Consider the following 21,272-nt stretch of genomic DNA (forward strand, 5'->3'; position numbering starts at 1 on the left):
GGCAGTGGGGAAAGTGGAGTCTTCTGAACTTGATGGATCTGAGTCCAAATCTCACTTCTTCCCCACACACCACGGGGCCTTGAGCAAGCCTCTTCTCAGCCTGTTTTCCATCTGTACATGGGGACAGCAGTGCTCATCCAAAGAACTGCTGTGAGGAGTCAGTGCCGTAACGGCAATGTCGGTGAACCATGTTGCCCCCCTCCGTGATCAGGGAGGCAGGAGAGGGGGCATCGAGGGGAGAGAGGGTCTGAGGCCACTGCAAAGAGCCTGGCTCCATCTGGGTTTGTGTTTATTCAATACAGGCCCAGCGCCCAGGCCTCCCCAGGGAAGTGGCTGAGCCAGGGGAATAAAATAAATAAAGGCTGCGGAGGTGAGTGTGGACTGGGGTGGGGCCAGCCTAAGGAGAGGCGAGGGTACACATGAACGCTGGCCCCCAGCTCGGCTGGCCACCTGCGGGTCCCCCGACTCCCGGCAGGCTCGGGGTGGGGCCAGTGGAGATGCCCACGAGCAATGAGTCCTGGAATCCTGCCACCTCCGACCCCTCTTCCTTTCTGCCCTCTTTCTCCTCCCTAAGGCAGGTTGGGAGACCAAGGTCTCCGGCTGGCTGGGGAGCTGGGGGTGGGGGGTGAGGGGTGGAGGTGGAGGGGGCCACGGCCCCGGAGCCCATCCTGGGCAGGCCACCCGGGTTCGCCGTGCAGGACAGAGCAGCCGGGAGGCATGCGCCCCAAGCCAGCAGGCCTTTATGCGCCGCACGCCCTGTCGTGCAGCTGCGTCCTCCCGCTCACCCTGCCCCCCGGACCCGCACCCCGAGGGGGCACTCAGGAGTTACACCAGCTCCCGCCCTTGTCCAGGGGCCCGGCAGCCCCTCGCGAATCCCTGGGCGGCTCCCCGGCGGCCGTGTCCTCCTCGTCTTCGTCCTCCTCGTCCTCGCCGTCCGTGAACTCGTCCTGGCTGAGGCCGTAGGCCAGCGTGGTGTGCGCCAGGTCCACCTCAATGGGGAAGACGTCGGCGTCACGCAGCACCGCGTAGCAGTCGTTGTAGTACTTGGACATGGTGGACACGAAGCGCTGCAGCTGGAACACGATGTCCTGGACTGGGGCAGGAGGGGCAGGCGGACGGCGCCGGTGGGCCAGGCTGCCTGCGCGCGTGACCTGACCAACCCTGCCACCCTTGGGCTTCCCTTTTATGCACCTCACTGCCCCCTGGCACCATGGGAGGGGGCCAGGCCAGCCAGGGCTGCCCAGCCCTGAGCAGAACCCAGGCCTCCCCACTCCCAGTTCAGGGAGTGGAGAGAACTGCCGGGGCCGGGGGTGGGTGTGGGGATGATGGGATTACACCCCATGGAGTCCACGGGACACGGCCAGTCCCACCCTGGCCAGGCTCTGGGAAGCTCCCATCTCGGGTCTGACTCAGAGCCAGTCTGCCACGGGCTGTCCCTGGGAGCTCAGGTGAGTGTTGGACCTCTCGCAAATGGGGAGGAGGATGGCATCGGGCTGGCCCGAGGTCAAGCGCGGCCTGCAGCCCCTCACCGTGTTTCTGGTCGAGCAGCTCCATCTTCTCCAGCACGTCCTTGCGCATCTGGGAGAAGCGGGCGCGGGCCTCCTGACGGCAGCGCAGGATCAGGCGGTACTCGTAGTTGCCTGTGCTCACACGGTATAGTGGTTCCCCGAGGGCCTGGGCCCGGGGGAAGCATGTCAGGGACCCTGGGCAGGCGGGGGTGGGGGTGGCGGCAGGGAGGCTGCAGAGAACCCGCCAGCTTGCAGCCCCCTGCCACACAGCACTTTTCAAAGCTGCCACTGTTCCCCGTTTCTGAGACGCCTGCAGTTGCTAGAAGTGCTTAGGGATGGCTTTGTGAAAAACAAAAACAAAAAAACCCAGACTCTTGCCACATTAAATGAGTGTTGAGTCATAGAGGGACCCTGCTATCAAAAATATTAAAAAGTAACAAGTAAAAAAAACCAGCTCTCAGGAGTGAGAGGAAAGGCATTCTTTTTTTCCTGCAGGAGCCTCACCAAGTCTGGAGGGATGCTGGTCTGGGAGCAGGTGGTGGGGATGGTTCCACGGCAAAAATGGCCAGCACTTGGGCGGCCTGCAGAGGCCAGGGAAGGGAGGGAAGGACAGCCCCCAGATCTCCACAAACAGGAGCCTGGCCAAGCCCCCAGGCCTCTCCTGGGCGGGCCCGCCCCACCCCGTGTCTCTGGCAGGCCCAGGACGCTCTTGGGGCCCTGTGAGGCGGTCAGGGAGAGGTGTGTGTGCCCCGAGCCACTCCAGTGCCAGGGCCGTGCTCCCCTGCCCCACTCACAATGCAGCTGTACTCCTCATCGTCCATCTCCTTGACCTTCAGGCAGTAGGACTGTGGGACGGGTGAGGCCAGGCTGTCAGGGGGCTGCACCGCCTGGGTGCTCACCCTGACGGCCCCAGTTCCTCCCGTGCCACCCTGGAGCCCTCGGCCACCCAGAGGATCAGCCGTGCCAGGCCTTGTGGGCCCTGCGCACCCTGAGCTGGAACGAGCTGAGACGCGTCGGGCAGAGGCTGGCCCCTTGCTCGGGCTGGCCCTTGCCCTGGAGGCTCAAGGTAGTGAAGGCACTCATCTGGGATGATGGCAAGGGCCTGCAAGCCCAGACTTTACACTCAACTCCCAAGAGATGCTCTGGGCTAAAGGATTCCAGGATCCAAAGAACCTGAGGAAGCCCCTGAAGACCCACGTTACACACAGGTCTGTCGAAGGCTCTGACAAATCCTGAAGCAAAGGACCTGGGCCTGCTAGGTGGAATATTTTTCCTCAACTCTTTTGACCACAGAATTATCATTTGAACATAAGACTCATGAACATCCATGTTATAACCAGTAACCTAGACTGATCCATTGTTAAAAAAGTGACTGAAAAAAATTCCCATGGGGTCAGAGTGGGTCCCGAGTGAGGGCTCCACCCACCCCAGGGCTCCTCTGAAGAGTCAAGGCAGGGCCTAGGCTGCTGTCTGATCCCCGAGCACCTCCCAAGGCCCCTGGTCCCACGTCCGCAGTCAAGTGTCACCAAGGTCCTGGCCCTGACCTGCTGGCCGTCAAGCAGCTGACTTAGGAGGAACAAACCTCCAGGTGGGCTCTGACCGCAGCAGACCAGGCCCACCCCCGACCCCCCAACCAAGAGGCTGGGGCCCACTTACCAGGTACTCGAACTTCACGTCCAGGTACTTCTTGATGGTGAGGCGAGTGTCCGGGATGGCTTTGTTGAGGTACGTGTTCAGGTCTGTCAGCATCTGGAAGGGGAGGTGGGGTGGATGCTTAGGCCCCCGTGGGCAAGGGCGGGTGAAGGCTGGCTAGGGTGACAAGGAATGGCACTGATGTGTCCACCCTTCTAGTGGACTCAGGTGTCAGAGCTGAAGGGCGCTCGCAGACCGCCCTGTTCATTCCGAGGAGGAGAAGACAGCCCAGGCCAAGGGTGGAGCCAGGGCCAGAAACCAGCCTGGAGGTCAGTGCTGAGGCCGTGGAGGAGGAAGGACTCAGCCGTGGTCAGCTGTAGCAGCCCACCCCCAAACCAGCCCCTAGATGCTGCGCCTCCAGAACAGGACACTCTCCGCTGGCCACACTGCCCCTCCCCGCTCACCTACGGACCCATGCACGCTCCACGTGACCTACCGGCTTGATGGTCTTCAGGAGCCGGATGCCAAACTTCTCGATGCTGCGGTGGGCATCGGCGAATTTCACAAAAGCCTCACTCGCAGCGGGCTGGGGCTCCCGCACCCCGATCACAGAGAACACGTCCCCAAAGGCTGCGTGACAAGTTTGTCCTGAAGGCCGCCCCTACTTGACCCCTTAACGGAGAAGCCAGGGATTTGTTGGGGAGAAGCAAGGTGGGGGGCGTGGCGGGTCGGAGGTCGAGGTCCGCCGGTGGTCTACATCCCAGGGAGGTGGGTCTAAACCTCAAGAAAGGTGGATCTATACCCCTAAGAGTTGGACCTGTATCCCCAAGGAAGGTGGGTCTACATCCAAGGAGCTGACTTCGTTCCCTGAAGTGACCAGACCATGGTGGGGAAGACTGGGTCAAAGCGGAGGAGGTAAAACCATCTGGGAGCAGAGTACTGGTCTGGGAATCTGGTCCTAAGGTCAACCCTCCCCCGAAGGAGCTGGGTTACTGCTGCTTCTACCTGGGCTTTGTTTTCCCAGCTGTAAAATGGGGTTAACTGAAGCTAACAAACTTGTAGGAAACACGATCAGGAACAAGCAAAGGGCTCGTACATTGTAAGCGGCAGTATAGACAGACAGGACACGGCCTGCACGAGGAATGTCTGCACCCCACAGGAGCCTAGCTGGTCGAGAGGCTCCCCGCTGGCCCCATTACCATCACACCCCCAAATCTGCGTGAGGTCAGATGCTGCAGGGTCTGCCTGGGCAGCAGAAAGGCCCCGGAGAGGAGCTTGCCCTCACCCTCCCCGTGGGGGTGTAGGGAGGTGCTGAGCCCAGAGCACAGGGTTTTTTCCAGGGTCATGCAGCAGGTTCAGGGCGTCCTTACCCCGGTGCGTCTGTGACAGCTCATAAAAGGCCCGGAGGAGGTTCTTAGTGTGTTCCGTCATCCCTGTGGGAGAGACCCAAAACGAGAGGGACAGGGGCACATGCTGGGGACCACGCTGGCCCAGGACACAGCCTCCAAACCCCCACCCCACCCCTGAGGCCCATACCGTCCCTGAGGTTCACTTTTCTCATTAGGTTTACGTGTGCAGTTCTTTTTTACGGGCACGGGTCACTTTTATAATCAGAAAAGGCACGTCTTTAGATTTTCTTCCTTTAAGAATTTTTAATGACCACGGTCCTAGAATTGTGTGGGCTGGCACCCTGCCCCCACCGCCATCACGTTTAGAGCGGGGCTCCGGAGCTCCAGCCGGGGGAGAACCAGGGCCAGGTGCTTCCCCTGCAGTGCCCACCCACCCAGGGCTGCTGGCTGAAGGGTGTGCCTGCCCACCTTTATACAGCTCAGCAGTCCGCTCCAGCTCCTCAAGCCTCTTGACGAGCCCATCTGTGGGGATCAGAGAGCCAGGGGTGAGGGGAGAGACCCAGGATCACTGGAGCCAGGCTTGGGAGGGGCAAGGTGGCCCCCAGAGGAGAACCAGGAACAGCATGGGGCAGGGTGCCAGGGACGGGGACTTGGCACCAGGGTCGGCTGGGCTCGCAGGTGTTTGTGACGAGCCCGGTACATCCAGACAAGGGGGGCAGCAGGGCGACCCTCAGCAGGCTCCTGTGATAAGCACCACCCCAGGAGGCTGGGACACACGGAAGGGGCAGAAAGGTGACAAGGATGCAGGTGCTTCCAGACGTGAGGAGTGAAAACCGGATTGGGCCCTCCCCAAGGCCATGCCCAGGGGTAGCTGCCCATGGCCAGTGGAAGGCAAGCCCCTGCCTAGCAGTCAAGGACCTGGCCAGGACTTCCAACACACACCCTGCCGATGGCCAAGAAGCAAGGCAGTCAGAGACAAGCAGGAGAGACGGGACGCATCAACATGAGTCTTAAGGCAGGCTCCAGGCAGCCCGCCACCACTGGGCAGCTAAGAAGGGAGCGCAGTCTGGGAGGGGAGAGCGTGCACTGGGGCGGGCCTTGGTGACCATCTTCGATGGCTTCACAGGTGTTTATTCTGCACCCACTATGTGCCAGACCCTGTGTTGGGCCAGGGGATGACCTTGGTGAATGAAATCTGAGTGGTGCTTTCCAGGCTCCTGGTCTAGCGGTGACAGTGGCCAGGCCACGGCCGGCAGGGGCAATAAGGGCTGTCAGGGGAGGGATGGGGGCAGCTGCTGCACCTCCAGGGCTCAAGATAGGAACAAGTGGATGGCCAGGGCCGGGGCTGCATTCCAGATCAGGGTGGGGCGGGGCTCTGGCCAGCAGCGATCACCACTCTCCTCCATTCTGATAGGGGTGAGGCCACACCCACCTCCTCACCAGGAGCACGGGCAGCAAATGTGGGGCAGGGTCCATGTCGGTGTCTTCCTGGCCCAGAGCCTCCTAGGACAGGGCCTGGCCTTACTGAAGCCCTCCACCCAGCTCAGCCCTTTCTCCACATAAGCTTTTTGGGGCAGATGACTTCCCCCATCTTATAGGGACAACCAAGGTTCAGAGAGGTAAAGAAACTTGCCTCAAGGCACACAGCGAGGGCTGTGCAGGCCAGGGTGCCCTCTGCCCCCTTCCCCAGTTTCCTGTGCTGACCTGGGCCAGGGTTTTCTGAGTGGGAGGAGCGAAAGAGGGTTGTAGCAGCCGGGTCTGGATTCTTAAATCTGGGCAGAGAAGGCAGTCATGTGTCAGGCTGTCAGGGAGGAAGGTTTGGGTTCTGGGGCTTGGTGGGGTGCACCTCAGAGGTCTTTAGGAGGCTTCAGCCACTGGGCTGGCCTCCAGGCCCCAGCTCCCCAGAGCCCTGGCACCCGGCCAGCCTGGCAGCGAAGGAGCCACGTAAGCGCCGTGCTGTTGTTTTTAGCTGGGTCATGGGACATCATGACAGCTTCAATTTTAGAAACCCTATTTAAGGCTGGGGAAATTGCAAGGTTTGGGGGGGAAAAAACACAACAACCAGTTCTAATTTCATCTCGACGCATGGTAACTACAGTAACAGGGATTTATAGGCACCAAGAAGCTGGAAATAGCAGCCGCCACTTTTGTACACCCTCTGGAACAAGCTCAGACCCCACCCCCGACGTCCCAGCCAATAAAGCCCAGTGCACCCAGCTGAGCCTACAATTTATATCAGTATTTATATCTGTCCCCACACGTACACAGCAGAGCTGCTGCTATTTATAAACTCAGGCTGGTGACGGCAGGAGCGGGACTGAGTGTTTCACTGGTCCCCCCCGCCCTGGGGAGAGCGCGTGTGCACACGCATGGGTGGGTGTGAACATGTGGGGAGAGAGCGTGTGTGCACAGGCATGTGTGGGTGTGAATGTGCGTGTACTCGGTTTTCCCTGCTGCGGGAGGAGAGCGCGGCCACCTCCAGGTCTGAGCAGGAACTGCTGGGACGCGGGCAGCGGCACCACCTCCTGGAGAGAGGCGGGGGGGGCCGGGTAAGCAGCCGGGGAGCAGCCGGGACATGCCGGGCTGACGAGAGGGCACAGGGTGGAACTGGGGCTGGGGTGGGGGGAGGCCTGGCTGTGTGAGAGCAGCTGGGGGGCAGTGGCGAAGGCACCAGCTTGGGGAGCTTGGCAGGAGACACCTCCTCCCACCATGAGTCTCTCATCTGTGACTTGGGCCTGTCTGTGAACACTTGCTGGAGGGCAGGGGGACATTGGCTATAAGAGGCCTTCACTGTGCACTGTGGGCGCTCTGTGGGAGCTTGGAGAGGCCTCCAGGGAGGCAAAGAGATGGTGAGTATCAGCCCCACCAGCAGAGGCCCGGCCCAGGCCAGCGGGACACACACAGGTCTGGTGGGCAGCCGTGGTGCCCCTTCCCCGGAGGTCTGGGCCTGAGTCCCCTGGGACTAGAGGTAGCGGGGTGGGAGAAGGAGACTCACCATTGCACAGGATGGCCCGGCTCAGGCCCAGAGCATCTGCTGTCCCTGAGCTCATGTTCTCGACCAGCCGATGCTTCACCTTCTTCAACACTGCGATCAGGTGAGAAAAGGACTTGTGACTTAGAGTCTGGGCCCCCGGGGCCAACCCCGTTCCATCACGACTCACTGGGAGCAACAGCAGGGGCCGAACTGGGGTTTGGGGTGGGGGTGACTATGAAGTAGGGAGGGTCCTGGCAGGGGGTGGTGGGGGTTCTGGGCTCCCTGCTCTTTTCACTCTTTACTTGACAGAGGTATTGGGAGCCTAGAAGGGATAAATATCTAAGGCGCTTAACTGAGGGTCTGGCACTCAAAGTGGCTATCGACTCCCACTGAGATCCAGAGCTGCCTAGGCCTGACACTGGCCGACGGGCCCACCAGGGAGAACCCCCTCCTCTGTCTCTCCTCCACACCCAGGAGCAGAAGCACTGTCCATGACAAGTGGCTCCAGGCTCCAGACTCAGTTACTGCATATGTGGTCAAATAGTCTTTCCAATGGGAGACTAAAACCAAAGGGTTTTAGAGGAAGAACTTCCGGGACAGACTTGACCTGCCCTTAGCCTCTTTTCTTAAAAACCGGAAGGCAACTGTGGCCCAAGGGTGGAGGAAAAGGGTGCTGGGCCCCAGAGCCAAGAGATCTGGGTGGGGCTCTCTCTCCCTGGGTCCCGGGCTCTGATGTGCAATGAGGCGGCTGGTCCAGAGGACCCTGAAGCTACCATCCAGCTTCTGAGCCTGGAAGCTTCTACAGAACCAAGGCCCAGCCCCCTGAGCAGGAGATAATGTGTCCCAGGGCATGCTGTGGGCTGAAGGGCTGGCCTCTGCCCCAAACCTGAGGGCCAGTCCAGACCCTAAGGCTTTCTGGTAGCAGGTGGGCAGAAGAGGCCAGGGTCGAGTGGGGCGTGCAGGTGGGCGGGCGGTACCAGGCAGGGCTGGGCTGCCCGCCCCTTTCAGAGCGGTGAGGGACTGGGCCTAGTGAGCTGGAGGGCTGCCCTACAAAGGATAAGCCTACGGCAGGAAGGCACCAGAGGCAGCGGTCAGGGGAGGTAGGGCAGTGAAACATTAGGCAGGGAGAAACCAGAGACAGGTTCCGGGGACCAGCTGCAAGGGGAGCACCCCTGGGTCCTCCCAGGGGCTTTGGATCGGCTTGGTCAGAAGGGTCAGAGGGCACAGCCAGGTGACCACTGATGCACCGCCACAAGGAGACAGAGTGGGAGCCTGTGGGGCCCCGGACGCCGCCGCCCCGGCCCCGCTTACCGATGTCCAGGGACATGCCCTGCTTGGGGTCGGCCTGCAGCTTGTTGTAGTGGATGGTCACCTCCCCCTGGAACAGCAGGACAGCAGAGCTGTGATGGGCCCCAGGCTCCAGCCCCTTCCCTGAGGAGGCCTGTCTGCCCCGGTGTCTGTGGTCATCAAAGAACCCTGAGCCCTGAGAAAGGGCTCCTTCTCCTCTCTCTACCCACCAGGCCGCGGACAATCAGCAGGGACAGGGCAGACAGGGCCCCTGGGGTCACAGAGCTCACAGCCCGGCGGTCTGTGACACTGTGTGCCCCCGCCCTCCCCCATGCCACGGCCACACCGCAGACCTCTGCTGGCTCACTTCCCCTGTTGCTCAGAGGGCCTCCTAAACCAGCCCCCTTCTCAGGAGTCCCGCCATTCACCCCACAAACACATCTGAGCACCTTCTCCGTGTCGGGTGCTGGTGGTGCTAGGGAGCAGGTACGAGGGCAGCCCCAGCCCCCCAGAGCCCGAGGCCAGCAAGAGAGGCTGATGCAATTCGTGGAATTATACCAATCGCAGTCCAGTGACTGGACGAGAAGTAGCTGGCCTCCCTCGAGAAGGCTGCCCTGACCACGTGAGGCCACCACGGTCAGTCTCATGCTTGAAATCTTAAGACCCTTGAACTGGGGGCTGAATTCATTCAGATACAAAACAGGATTTCAAAACTGCATCCTGAAGGGAAACCAAAGTGAGCTGAGGCCGTGAGTCAGGGGTGGGTGCAAAATGCTGCCTCGCAGGGTGCTCAGGGCCGCTGCGGAGCACGGCTGTGGGGGAGGAAGGAGCACCAAGGCGGGACCAGATCTGGGCTCTGCTCCAGCCGTGCGACCACAAGCAGCTCCTTCCCTCCCGCTGGGCACTGATAAGACGGGTGCCCGGATCTCTGCCAAACGTCGGGGCTTGGGAGTCCCCAGGCAATGGCAAGGCCACGCGCACCTGCCAAGAGCTCCTATTCTCATGGGTAATGTGAGAGGCTGGCGCGAGACAGGCTTGGGAGGACAAGGAGGGTTCTGGTGGCTAAAGATGGGGCGGATGAGAAGAGGGATCCAGAGGCGGGGCACACACACCCCAGCTCTGTATCAGAATGAAACATGGACCACCACCTCCCATGTTGTGCTCCTCTGCCCAACAGGAAATGCCCAGGACAGTAAACTCCAGACCAGACGGAGCAGAACAAAGGGGAGAAGGTGGAAGCCATGGATCCGGGCCTAAGGTAAGAAAGACGGACCGTCAGGGATGCTGGTACCAGGCCTTTAAGACACAGAGGGAGGGAGGGAAGTGAGGGGAGGTTTGGCTGGATGGGGTGAGGGAGCCCAAACACTCAACCAAGCTCAACGGGCAGCTGGGCTCTTGACTCTCAGAGTGTTAAATCATCCTGAGGCTTTGTGCCTTCTTCACTGCTTTGGTTTCACAAGAGCTACCAGCAGCAAAAATCTCCAAAAACATGGCAGAAGGGCTGTATGCTTTTGGGCGTGGCGAGAGTGCTGTCTGCCATTCAGGGAGAGAGAGGCTCTGCAGGGAAAGGCCTTGGCCTGGAGCAGGGCGGAGGAAGCAGAAAATAGGCAGCGTGCAGTCTGGTCTGCTGAATAGGACACCAGCAGCTGGACACGGAGCTGCCCTGGGGCCCAGAGGGGTCCCTGGGCGGATCTGTGAGCCCAGGAGGACCCACAGGACTGAAAGTTCCTACAGGGAATGGCGGGTGGAGTGCCTTTTTCTCTCTTACACCTTCTTGGGCCCAGCATGGCTCAGAAGACATTTCCTGGATGTCTGCTGACCCAGGTAGGTACACTGTGGACTTCTAGCTTCAGCTCCAGCCCTGACTGTGGACATGCTGGCTCGCCCCGAGGTGTGGTTCTGAGTCTGACAGCTCCCCTGGGAGCTCGAGGGCAGAACCTTTGAGTCATGGTGCCCACTCTCTCACCAGGGCCCAGGGCAAGTCCTGGAGTGTAATCAGCATCTCCCAAATGAGCCTGGGGGAAACTGAGGGAGCTGTGATGTGACAGACCCTGAGGCGCCAAGGAGGGATCTGGGTAAGGGCCAGGCCCCCTGCAGGCCCGCCGGGGCCTCGGGCAGGCTGGAGGTCTCAGAAGGGCCAGTGTGCCCATTCCCGCAGCAGCCTTACCTTCACCTCCTGAATCATCTTGGCCACCTCCACCTTAGTTTTTCCTTTGATTGATCTGCCATTGACCCCTGTGATCTCATCGCCAGCTGCCACAGTGCCGTCCAGCGCAGCGGGCGTGTTGTCAAACACCTGTGGGTGTGGAAGGGGATGGGCGGGAGGAAAGGAAAGCTGGGAAGAAAGCTGGGAAGAAAGCTGGCGGCGGGCGGGCATTCCCTCCACCCCGACCAGCACCAGCCCTGTCCTGGTCTCTACTCTCGGTCCCTTACATGGCGAGGAGAAGGGCAAGGAGAGAGAGCACCCCAACAGCCAGAAATGAATGACCCACATTCTTGGGGGAAAGGGAAGGAGGACAGGAAGTAAATGTGACTGATGAGACGTCCCTTTTCTGATATCAACTGCACCCAACCTTACACACCCACGGGAGGTTTTGTTCCTCCAAAGTCATTTCTTTAGATTTTCCAACAACGCTGCTCGGGGCTGACTCAGAGCGCCAAAGCACCACTGATCAATTCCTGCAACCTCACTGCAGTCCCCAAGGAGTAAGGGCCGCCCCCACATGAGCCCCTTCTCCTAGTTACCCCGTCCAGGGCGTCTGTGCTCACTGGCCCAATGTGGCTGAATGTGTTTGTTAAAAGGACAGAGGTAGGGGGAGATATTCAGGATGAGCAGGCGACAAAAGTGTGTGGTGTTGAGTCCCACAGCCCCATAGGCCCTGTGGGGCCCCAGAACGCCGGCAGCCAGGCTTACCTGAAGCCTGGAGCCTCAGGAGCCTGGAGAGGGGACCCCACCCAACAGCTCTCAGCAAAGGTCTCTCTCTGTGGGCACTGGGAGGCTGGCTGACGCCCCACAGTGGAACCTACCAGCTGACTCTGCCACCACACAGAACTGTGAAACCTGTCGTGACTGAGGGCTCGCTCTTAGGTATAAAGACGGGTGGGGAATACTGGGCCCTTGAAAAAGTGTCCGATGCAAAAAACACTGAAACGTTTAAACAGAAAAAAGAACCACAGGAAAAAGGAACAAAGCAGGGACAATAATATGAAATATTATGAAAATAAATGGAATAATATGAAATATGTTTATATTTATATAATATTCTTATATAATATAAATATATTTCAGATATATTCATCTTACATATATGAAAATAAAAAGAAAACTACAATTAACACACAGAGATCTGAAAAACAAGAACAGGACGATGTAAAAGGATCATTTCAAAAATAGGAAAGATCTCATAGAAACACAAAACATAATTGAAATGGAAAATGCCAAAGGAACTTCGGAAACCAAGCAGAGGGAAGCAAAAAAGATGGTCAGAAAACAAGAAAGGGAATATTAAAAGATCAATGGAGGAAGCCCAGAGTTTAACCAACAGGAAGCCCAGAGTTTAACCAATAGGAAGCTCAGAGTTTAACCAACAGGAGTCCGAAAGAGGGAACAGAGAGCAGGACAGCATCAGGGATATTACGTGAGATGCAGAAGAGAAAGACATGGGGTCTCCAATGAACCTTCCCCTTGAGGTTCCAGCACAATAGACAGAGAAAGGATCATGCCAAGAGCCATCATCATGATACTTCAGAATGCCAGGGACAAAAAGAAGTGCCCAAGAGTTTTGATGGACCAAGAATAAAACACGTTACTGCAAATAAAGGATCACAAATAAGATTGGCATCACCAGACAGGACAACTATGCTGATGGCAAAAGACAGTGAAACAACACCAACCAATTTCTAAACAAAAATTATTTTCAACCTTGAGGTTCGTTCTTGAATTTAAGCCACTCAAGTGTTAATTGAAAGGAATATGGGAATAACAACAACAACAACAAAAACAGAATGAGACACTTACAGAGACACAAGTTCTCAAAAAATTTACTGCCCTAGCAGCCTTTCTCAGAAACCTACAGGAAACATGTTCCACCAACATGGGGGAAGTAAGCCAAGAAAGAGGGATCCTGGAGATGAGGGAATCCAATCCACCAGAGGGGAGGGAAGGGGTGGTTCAAAGAGGAAAGACCAGCGGTGGAAGACAGAAAGCTGTTGGGAAATGTTTGAGGTAAATGTACTGAAAACACAAGGAGAATGCAAATGGAAAAAAAAAGAAATTACTTGTTTTAAAAAAAGAAGATTGAGTTAAGAAAAGAAACACAGGCTTTCTCAAAAAATTAAACACAGAGTTAGCATATGACCCAGAAATTCCGCTCCAGATTTATATCCAAAAGAAATGGAAACATATGTCCACACAGAAACTGGACATGAATGTTTATAGCAGTGTTATTCACAACAGCCAAAAGGTACAAACAACGCAAATGTCCACGAACAGATGAATGGATAAATAAATGGTGGTCCAGCCATTACAATGGGATGCTATTCAGCCATGAAAAGAAGGAAGTACTGAAACGGGCTGCAACGTGAATGAACTTCAGTGCGACATGATCACTCAAGGGCATGGGTGGTTGTCTGGGTGATGAGACAGTTCTGAAACCAGAGATGGTAGCTGCATTCCATGAGCGCACTAAAATACCACTGAGTTGTTATATTTTAAAACCATTATTGTATGCTATGTGAATTTCACCACAATAAAAATATTTTTTGAAAAAGTACAAACACAGAAGACCATTAAGCTCGGTACATAAAACCTTACTATGCTCTGAGCTCTCTGAGGTGGGAGGGCCTCTGTTTTCTTGCTTTCTTAACTCTAGTGTCTGCAAAATACCCTGGCCAGGCCCTGAGAAAATATTTCCTGAACATGATACCTATTGCACTGACACAGACTGAATCAAAATTGACAAGATATCCATGCTAAGAAGATGGAGTGAGAGGAAACAGTGGTGTGGGAAGAAAGTTAAATTCTCCTCTCCTTGGCTGAGAGAAGCTGATAGATGTTTACAAGGGACAGATCAAGAAGTAACAGGATAAGCATCACTGAGAAAAATGGGACCTCTGACCTAAATCTATAGCTAAAAGGGTGGGAAGCAGTGTTGCTTCTGGGATTGGGGTGGAGGCAGGCCTGGGAAGGGGGAAGGGAGGCAAGATGGGGTTGAGCAGGGAATTCTTATTTGACATTGGCCTTTTAGTACTCTTGACTTGTTGAAAGCAAGTCAGAGAGTCTGATTAAAAATAAAACTGAATTTTGAAAAAAAATCAATTCTACTATTTATAATCATGGTTCATACTAAGGACAAACCTGGCCCTCAGCCGGGGGCGGGGATGGAGGGGGAGGTGGCACAGGAGGCTGAACATGCAGATTTTGAGGAGGTCAGGCCTCGGGGAGGCCTCCCTAATACCTCCTGGGTCAGAGGAGGCCAAAAGGCTTGTAAAGGCCACATCCTGAGCGGACAAGACCAGATGCAGGAATCTCCATCTTCAAGGCCTTAGAAGTGACTCTTTTGCAAGATCCTAAGAAAGACTGTTTCTCATCTGCCACCAATGGCTCTTTAGCTGAGAAGATTAGAACAGAACAGAGTCCAGGTCAAGTTGATATCTATGGGAGCAAGCTTCCTTCCAAGACTGCAGAAAGATCACTGACTCTGACCAGCCCCACAGTAAAGAAGGCCAGTCCTCACTTGTGAGTCACGGTTGACAGAACATCACCAAGGAAGCTCCTGTGCAACAAGGACCACAAACTTGCCCAGTACCACTGGCAGATCATCTGGGAGAGTGAACTGTCATAAAAATAGAAACAGCTAAAAAAAAAAAATAGAAACAGCTGCCATTGAGGGAGTGCTGCTTAAGGGCCAGGAACTATGGGATGTCATTGTTGAGTTTACTCTTCACAGCAACCCAAAGATGCTTGGACCTATGTATTTTACCTCCCCAATTTCCAGGTAACAAAACTGAAGCCCAGAAAGTTTAACAAGCTAATAAGCAGGGAAGCTCGCATTTAAACTCAGGCCATTCATAGTCTTTTAGTCTTTCTACTATGCTTCACACTTGTGTTAGTACCAAAGGTTGATGGTTTTGTTGATTCATTGACAACACTGTTATTGAAGGTTCACTCTCTGCCAGGAATTGTATGAGGTGCTGACTGCAGTGAAAAAGCAAACTGGGATCCTGCCCTCATAGTGCAGAGAGTCTGGAAAAGTGGCTAGATACAGAGTTAGTGAGCAAATCCAAGGGTACAGATGGTGGTAAGTGCTGAGAAGGAAAAACAGATTGAAATGACAGAAAAACAAAGGCAGACCTACTGAGAGGGGGTGTTCAGGGAAGCCCCTCAAAAGAATGAGAAAGAGCCAGCCTTACAGAGTGGAGGAATGAACCTTTGTCATGTCCAAGTAGGGAGGTGGTTTTCCCCCTCCAGCACCTCCCTCCCACCTCCAAAGCACTCAATACCTGAACAATATACAGGCAGGGACAGTACTGGGCTCCTCCTCCAATGCTGATCCCGATCAGGTTCTGAGCATCCTTCTGCAGGGTCACCTTCCCAGGCACAGTAGGGATTCCACTAGAAAGAGAAGCACGTGCAACTGAGTTTCCTGGAAGAAGGATGACTGGAGGGGATGGGGATGGAGACAGGCTCTCCAAAACCCCCAAGAGCCTCCTAGCGCTGCACGTGCTACAGAGGGAAGCGCTTTCTCATTTGGCCAAAAAGGCAGCATTTTGTCATTTTGTGCTGGAACACCACAGAGCTCTTGGATCCATGCTAATGGGGGCTCAAACCCCAAGTTGGCCATTTATCAATGGTGGGTCTTGGATAAGCAAGTCACCCTCTCTGTATCTCAGTTTCCTCATTCATAAAATCATATAGATAAAAAAAAATGGCCACTTTAAAAGTACATGGAAGCCACTTAACACCAACTCAATCAAGAGTAGGTACTCAAAAAAATAGGTCCCCCTTCCCCGTTCTTCATTCTCCCTCTAAGAGTTGAGTCAGACTCTATTCTTGTCACCTTCTCAGCTACATAAATCATAGGCCAGCACCTCCAGGAAGTCTTCTCCTGTTAAACTATGCATCACCCATCTCTCAATTGTTATACTCAATTACCTCTGAATTTTCACTATACATTAGCATTTATTTATGTTTTGTGGCAAATACTCTCATTTATTCTCTTCTTCACTTGACAAACATTTGCTAGCAACCTACAGATGTTGAGCACCATCAGTGCTGAGGACACAGAAAGGCACTGCATTCAGTCCCTGCTCTGAGGGAGGATATATTCTAATAAGGAAACTAACTTAATTTTTGAAAATATCTCCCACTAATCATTTATGTTGGGAAGGAAGGTATGTTTATGATATTCCTATTCATCCTTCAAAACCTAGCTCAACTGCCACCTCTTCTGCGAAAGAAAGAAAGAAAGAAAGTGAAGTTGTTCAGTCGTGTCTGACTCTTTGCGACCCCATGGACTGTAGCCTGCCAGGCTTCTCTGTCTATGGGATTCTCCAGGCAAGAATACTGGAGTGGACTGCCATTTCCTTCTCCAATTCTAACAAGAAGACTAACTTAATTTTTGAAAATCTGCCCCACTAATCATTTATGCTGCAAAGGAAGGTGTGTTTATGAAGTTCCTGTTCATCCTTCACAACCTGGCTCAATTGCCACCTCTTCTGTGACGCCTTCCCTGAATACCCCAGCAGAGGCACTGCTCAGCTGGCTGGGTTCTCCTTGTAGCCATGTCATTCTCCATTAGGGCCCTTATGGCCCTGAATTGCAATTATCTATCAATATGTCCACAGCTCCCTACAGATGGTGAGCTCCTGGAAGGGCAGGATTCATTGCAGCTTCTAAGCTTACGCTGAGAAGCAAGGGTCTATGGAACTCGGAAGTCCAGGGATTTAGGGGGCTTTGGGGTTCCTGCACTCGTGGGGCTTGGGGTAACAACATACTCACAGTTTATCCTCTTCGATGTCATAATCCAAGTCTGCAAACATGGTTCCGAGAGTTTCAGTGGGCTGGCTAACTGCCCAGTACGGCAGGGGAATGGGGAACTGGATCCGGAAGAGAAAAGAGGGCAGGGCTTAGGAAACCAAAGTGCCGAAATGCCAACAACCCCGGCTATCAGCGAGAGCCAGGCCCTCCTCCTCCCCTTCGGACGATGGGGGACTGTCCCGGGGTGGGGGGTGGGTAGGTGATTCTTACTAGGTACAGAGGGGGACTCCAGGCCAGGGCGGGGGGCTCAGATCCCAGAGCCCGCCCCACGGGTCTCCAGGTCCTCGGGAGCTGCCTCTATCGCTCACCGGAAACGTCAGTCCCACAGACGGGTCCGGGCCAGGCTGGCACCTGAACCCACCTGCCGTTCCACCTGTCCGTGGCCGCGACTGTCGCGTCACTTCCGGCGGGACACGGAAGTCCCGCCTTCCTGCCCTGGGTATTTGCCCCGATCCCTGCAAGCAACACTTCCCTCCCAGCCTCCCGGGGATCCCAGCACCAGGAAAGAGAATAAGTATTGACGGAAGCTCCCCCTTAGCATGAAACAGCGGAAACAGAGTAAAGGTCTGGAGAGGCCGACGGCGCTCAACCCCGCCCCTTGCCCCATGGCCGCCGCCATCTTGGTAAGGGCAGGGTTCTTCCCAGCTTCCTTAGCGGGACGCAGGGGACCAAGACGCCTGGCTGGTTGCCGTGGCAACGGAAGCATCCTCAGGCGGAGGGACCTCCAGCGAAGTTCAGTGGACTACAAACCTCAACAGGTTCCCTTTAACATTTTCAGCACCCCGTGGTAGGGTGCTGTGACTCCTACTAGAATGACTGTCCTGGCTGGAAGGATGCTTCGAGATGCCAGTCTAATCTGAGTTTTGCAGGTCAGGAAACTAAGTGCCAGTAAGGGGAAGAGATTTTGTCGAGAGCCTCCCACAGTTGGAGTAAGATCCAGATCGACCCTGAGACACCTGCCCCCTAGTCCAGTGTCTTTCTAACACCTGCACGCCTGTGGTCAGTGGCTCTGCGATGGACAGATTGGATTCCCTTCCTTCCCCTTTACACACCTCCTTTCTCCAAACGCAAACTAAGAGCACCTGGGCAGATGCTTTCTATAATATTTAGTAAAAGACTCCTCACACTCCCTCTCCTCCCTTAGTCCTGGGGAGCAGCACCCTTGGGGTCCCACTGAAGGTCACAGCCCTTGTGTACCTGCGGTTCCGGAAATGCCATCAGTGCTTCCCAGCCAACAAGTCCAAATCTCCTCTCCCCACCAACCTCTGCTGCAGTACTGTGTATAGTAAGTTCCCTGGAGGGGTCGGGACTCCCAGAGCCCCAGCCCTAGCATCTGCCTCATCCAGGAAGCATAGGACCAGGCCTGTCCAGATTTCTCCAGGGGCAGTGGAGGAAGGAGAGATGCAGAAGGGTGATTATCCACATATCCCATGGCCTGATAGGAGCCCCACCCTCTCCTTCGGGAGCTATCTGAGCATTGGCAGTTGTGCAGAGTACCACAATAGCAATGACTTTTCCATGTACCCACGGCTCCACCATTAAGATCACTTTCACAGGATTTCAAAGTTCACCTTGATCCTGTGAGAGAAGAACAAGTACTGTCAGCCACATTGTGCAGGTAAGGAAACTGAGGCTCGGAGAGGCACTTCCCCTCGTCTCCCAGGTGGTTGGTAGCAGAGCTAGAGCTGGTATTTCCAAGTCCTATTTGCAGGCCAGAATTTCGATTCTAAAAATAGCAGTCTCCAAAGACAGATTATTTAACGTGAACTGTGGTTCTTTCACCTTACAGTAGTCCTAGCTCTTTCCCAGATGCTGCCATCTTGGAGCTAGGGGATCTTGGGTGAGTCACTACCTGACTCTGAGTTCAGTAGACTGGGGACAGTGGTTCTCCCAAAGGTACTTGTGAAGGTCAAGATAAAAAGGAGAAACAGGGACTTCCCTGGTGGTCCAGTGGCTAAGACTCTGCACTTCCAATACAGGGGACCTGGGTTTGATCCCTGGTCAGGGAACTAGATCCCACATGCCACAACTAAGACCCTATACAACCAAATAAATAAAAATATTTTTTTTTAAAAAAAGGAGAAACAGATATGAGTGCTTTGGAAACAATTCACATGACAGATGTCACTCAAGTCTCTTGACTTCCCCCTACCCCTGGCCAACCCACTTCAGTCCCTCTTCCCAAGGGAGGACAAAATGCCCAGCCTCCTCTCTCTTCTTCCTTGACTTCCCTGTCTCCCAGGCCTAGCTCTAATCCACCTCTCACAGACTGCCTTACCAGACAGTCCTGGCTCACAGATCTTGTCTCTTTTTCTGAGCCTCTGAAACAGTTGTTATTTGGATCAAACATAGTTATTTGGCAATTAACTATGTATTATCTTGTTAAATCCGGTCATGGCTTCCCTGAGTCAATTCTGTGTTGATTGACTTATCACATGTTTGTATTTTGCCTGGGGAGTTTTATTCCCCTTTAAAACTGGGGCTTAGGGCTCATGTCTTGACAAACCATAAACTTCTCTCCCTATCTCTCTCCTTCCTGAGTTCCCTTTCTGTCCTGACTTTATAATCCCTGGCACATCCCCCCTTCCATAGGATGCCAGGAAGCCATCAACAGGTGTCACTGTGACAAACTTGAAAAAGAAAATCAGGGTGCTTTGTAACACATGTTCATGTGAAAATGCGATGACTCACTTTATATTTGTCAGTGGATGGTTCTCCTGGGTCTGACGACACAGCATGGGAACCTGTTCCAGCCAATTCACCGGGTCAGGTTGGGACCATGAATTCATCTGAAGGGAAAGAAAGTGTGAGTACCTTGTTCCATTGCCATAGTAAGCACTTCTTGTCTTTCCAGCTGGACAGGAAGTCCCTGGGGGCAGATCTTGTCCTTCTCTGTATCTCCCACAGAGCCTGGCGCAGCACCTGGCTGCAGACGACGTGCTGGAATCGTAGCTGTGGTTTTTCATGTGAGATGGGATGTTCTTTGGGCCCTGTAGGAGAGGGCTGGGATGGGCAGAGAGGGAGAGTGATGACGAGGACCTGAACCTGGATGGTGGCAGTGGCCAAGCTTCCTCCACAGGGCTGGAATCACCAGACTGAGTCTAGGTCCTGAATTTGAAATGTGTGTTTTTAACAAGCAGCAGCATCCACACACAGAGGCTTTACCACAGACCACAGCTCTCCCAGTCCAAGATGGTCCCAACTTAGATCTGAGCTCTCTGGTTTCAGAGCTTGGAGTTCTCAGGCACACCAACCTCTGGCTCTGAGATGATGCCTGGAGAATGGGTGTGATGACCCCCCCCCCCCAAGATAGAAGCTATGAAGATGAAGATGAAACAGCAGAAACAAGCATGAAAATGCCTTAAGAGTGATTCACTTGGCACAGACATCAGAGGTTTTTATTGTTATTCCTCATTATGATCATTTTGCCCAACTACTTCAGAGGGTTACTCAGGCTCCTGCATCAGACTCGCCTGGGAAATATGTCATATGCAGGCTCCCAGGCTCTGTCCCCAGGGAAGGGGGGACCCTGAAGGTTGCATTTTCACAATGTTTCGTAGGTGGCTTCAATGCCTCCTGCAGTTTGAGGACCACCATGTCACAGTCTCAGAATGGACTGTGTCTGTGCATCCTCAGGGTGGATCTATTCAGCTACACCAATGATCCCTGACCTGGGGGCCTTGCCATCTAGAGGGGTTTCTGCCCTGGCCAAAGGCCAGTGAAGGGTTCCTGGAAGAACTGACATCTTAGCTGAGTGCTGAAGGAGGTGCTGGTGGGACCCAGGTCGAGAAAAGTGGCAGAGTGACCCAAGCAGAGGACATAGCTGTTGCAGGCTACAGGGGGTACAAGGCATAGTCCCCCATCCTCAAAGAATCACAGTGACAAGTGAAGGCAGTGACAGGCGTGATGAGACTACCACCAAGTCCTGACCAGAGGGCGGGAGGAACTGCCCCTCCCTCTCCTGATATTCCAGAGACCATCCAGGTAGGTGGGTGACCTCTGGCCCAGCCTTGCCCTGAAAGGTGTATGAATCTAGGCAAGTCCTCTCTGGGTCTAGGTCTCCTCCATGATTCTGTCTTTCGAGTTCTGAGCCTCAGATTCAATCCGGGAAAAGCCTACCCCCAACAACCCCATTGGAGGAGGAGAAAGGGACGACAGAGGAGGAAATGGTTAGATAGCATCACCGACTCGATGGACATGAGTTTGAACAAGCTCCGGGAGTTGGTGATGGACAGGGAGGCCTGGCGAGCTGCAGTCCGTGGGGTCGCAAAGATTCGGACACGATTGAACAACTGAACTGAACTGAACAACCTCATATTCCTGGGGATGTGCTGCCGCCCAGTGGCCATTTGGAGAAAAACTTCCTGGAGAACCAGAACCCCCATTCTACCATTCCTGTCGGTGTCACTGCCCTGCCTAGCTCAGGGCTGGCTGCGGCGGGAGTCTTTGTAGTCTGTGGGGAATGGGTGCAGAGCTGTGCCCGA

The 21,272-nt window shown here is 54.7% G+C and overlaps 1 protein-coding gene across 3 annotated transcripts; it reads right to left on the reverse strand.

Moving 5' to 3' along the window:
• Nucleotides 1-272: 272 nt before the first annotated feature.
• PICK1 (protein interacting with PRKCA 1) lies at nt 273-17,397 on the reverse strand. Of its 3 annotated transcripts, none has more exons than XM_043880721.1 (13): nt 17,097-17,396; nt 16,750-16,847; nt 15,252-15,363; nt 10,918-11,046; nt 8,775-8,841; nt 7,485-7,574; nt 4,958-5,011; nt 4,511-4,573; nt 3,637-3,770; nt 3,165-3,257; nt 2,303-2,353; nt 1,530-1,674; nt 273-1,093 (listed from the first exon to the last, which is right to left on the reverse strand). In XM_043880721.1, the coding sequence occupies exons 2-13, from the start codon at nt 16,788-16,790 to the stop codon at nt 819-821; spliced, it is 1,254 nt and encodes a 417-aa protein (XP_043736656.1). In that variant the 5' UTR covers nt 16,791-16,847; nt 17,097-17,396; the 3' UTR covers nt 273-818. The 3 variants fall into 3 exon arrangements, with proteins under 3 accessions (XP_043736656.1, XP_043736655.1, XP_043736657.1); XM_043880720.1 differs by having other exon boundaries at nt 16,999-17,396; XM_043880722.1 differs by lacking the exon at nt 2,303-2,353 and having other exon boundaries at nt 16,999-17,397.
• Between the last annotated feature and the right edge of the window lie 3,875 nt (nt 17,398-21,272).

Source organism: Cervus elaphus, chromosome 22, assembly GCF_910594005.1.
Source record: "Cervus elaphus chromosome 22, mCerEla1.1, whole genome shotgun sequence".
Lineage (NCBI taxonomy): Eukaryota > Metazoa > Chordata > Mammalia > Artiodactyla > Cervidae > Cervus > Cervus elaphus.

Excerpts from the sequence above, each read along its gene's own strand:
- PICK1 (XM_043880721.1), bottom strand. The coding sequence starts at position 16,790 with ATGTTTGCAGACTTGGATTATGACATCGAAGAGGATAAACT. Across the intron at positions 8,842-10,917 it reads AGATGATTCAGGAGGTGAAG|GGGGAGGTGACCATCCACTA; the intron begins GTAAGGCTGCTG and ends CTGCTGTTCCAG. Across the intron at positions 3,771-4,510 it reads GCTGTCACAGACGCACCGGG|CCTTTGGGGACGTGTTCTCT; the intron begins GTAAGGACGCCC and ends CTTGTCACGCAG.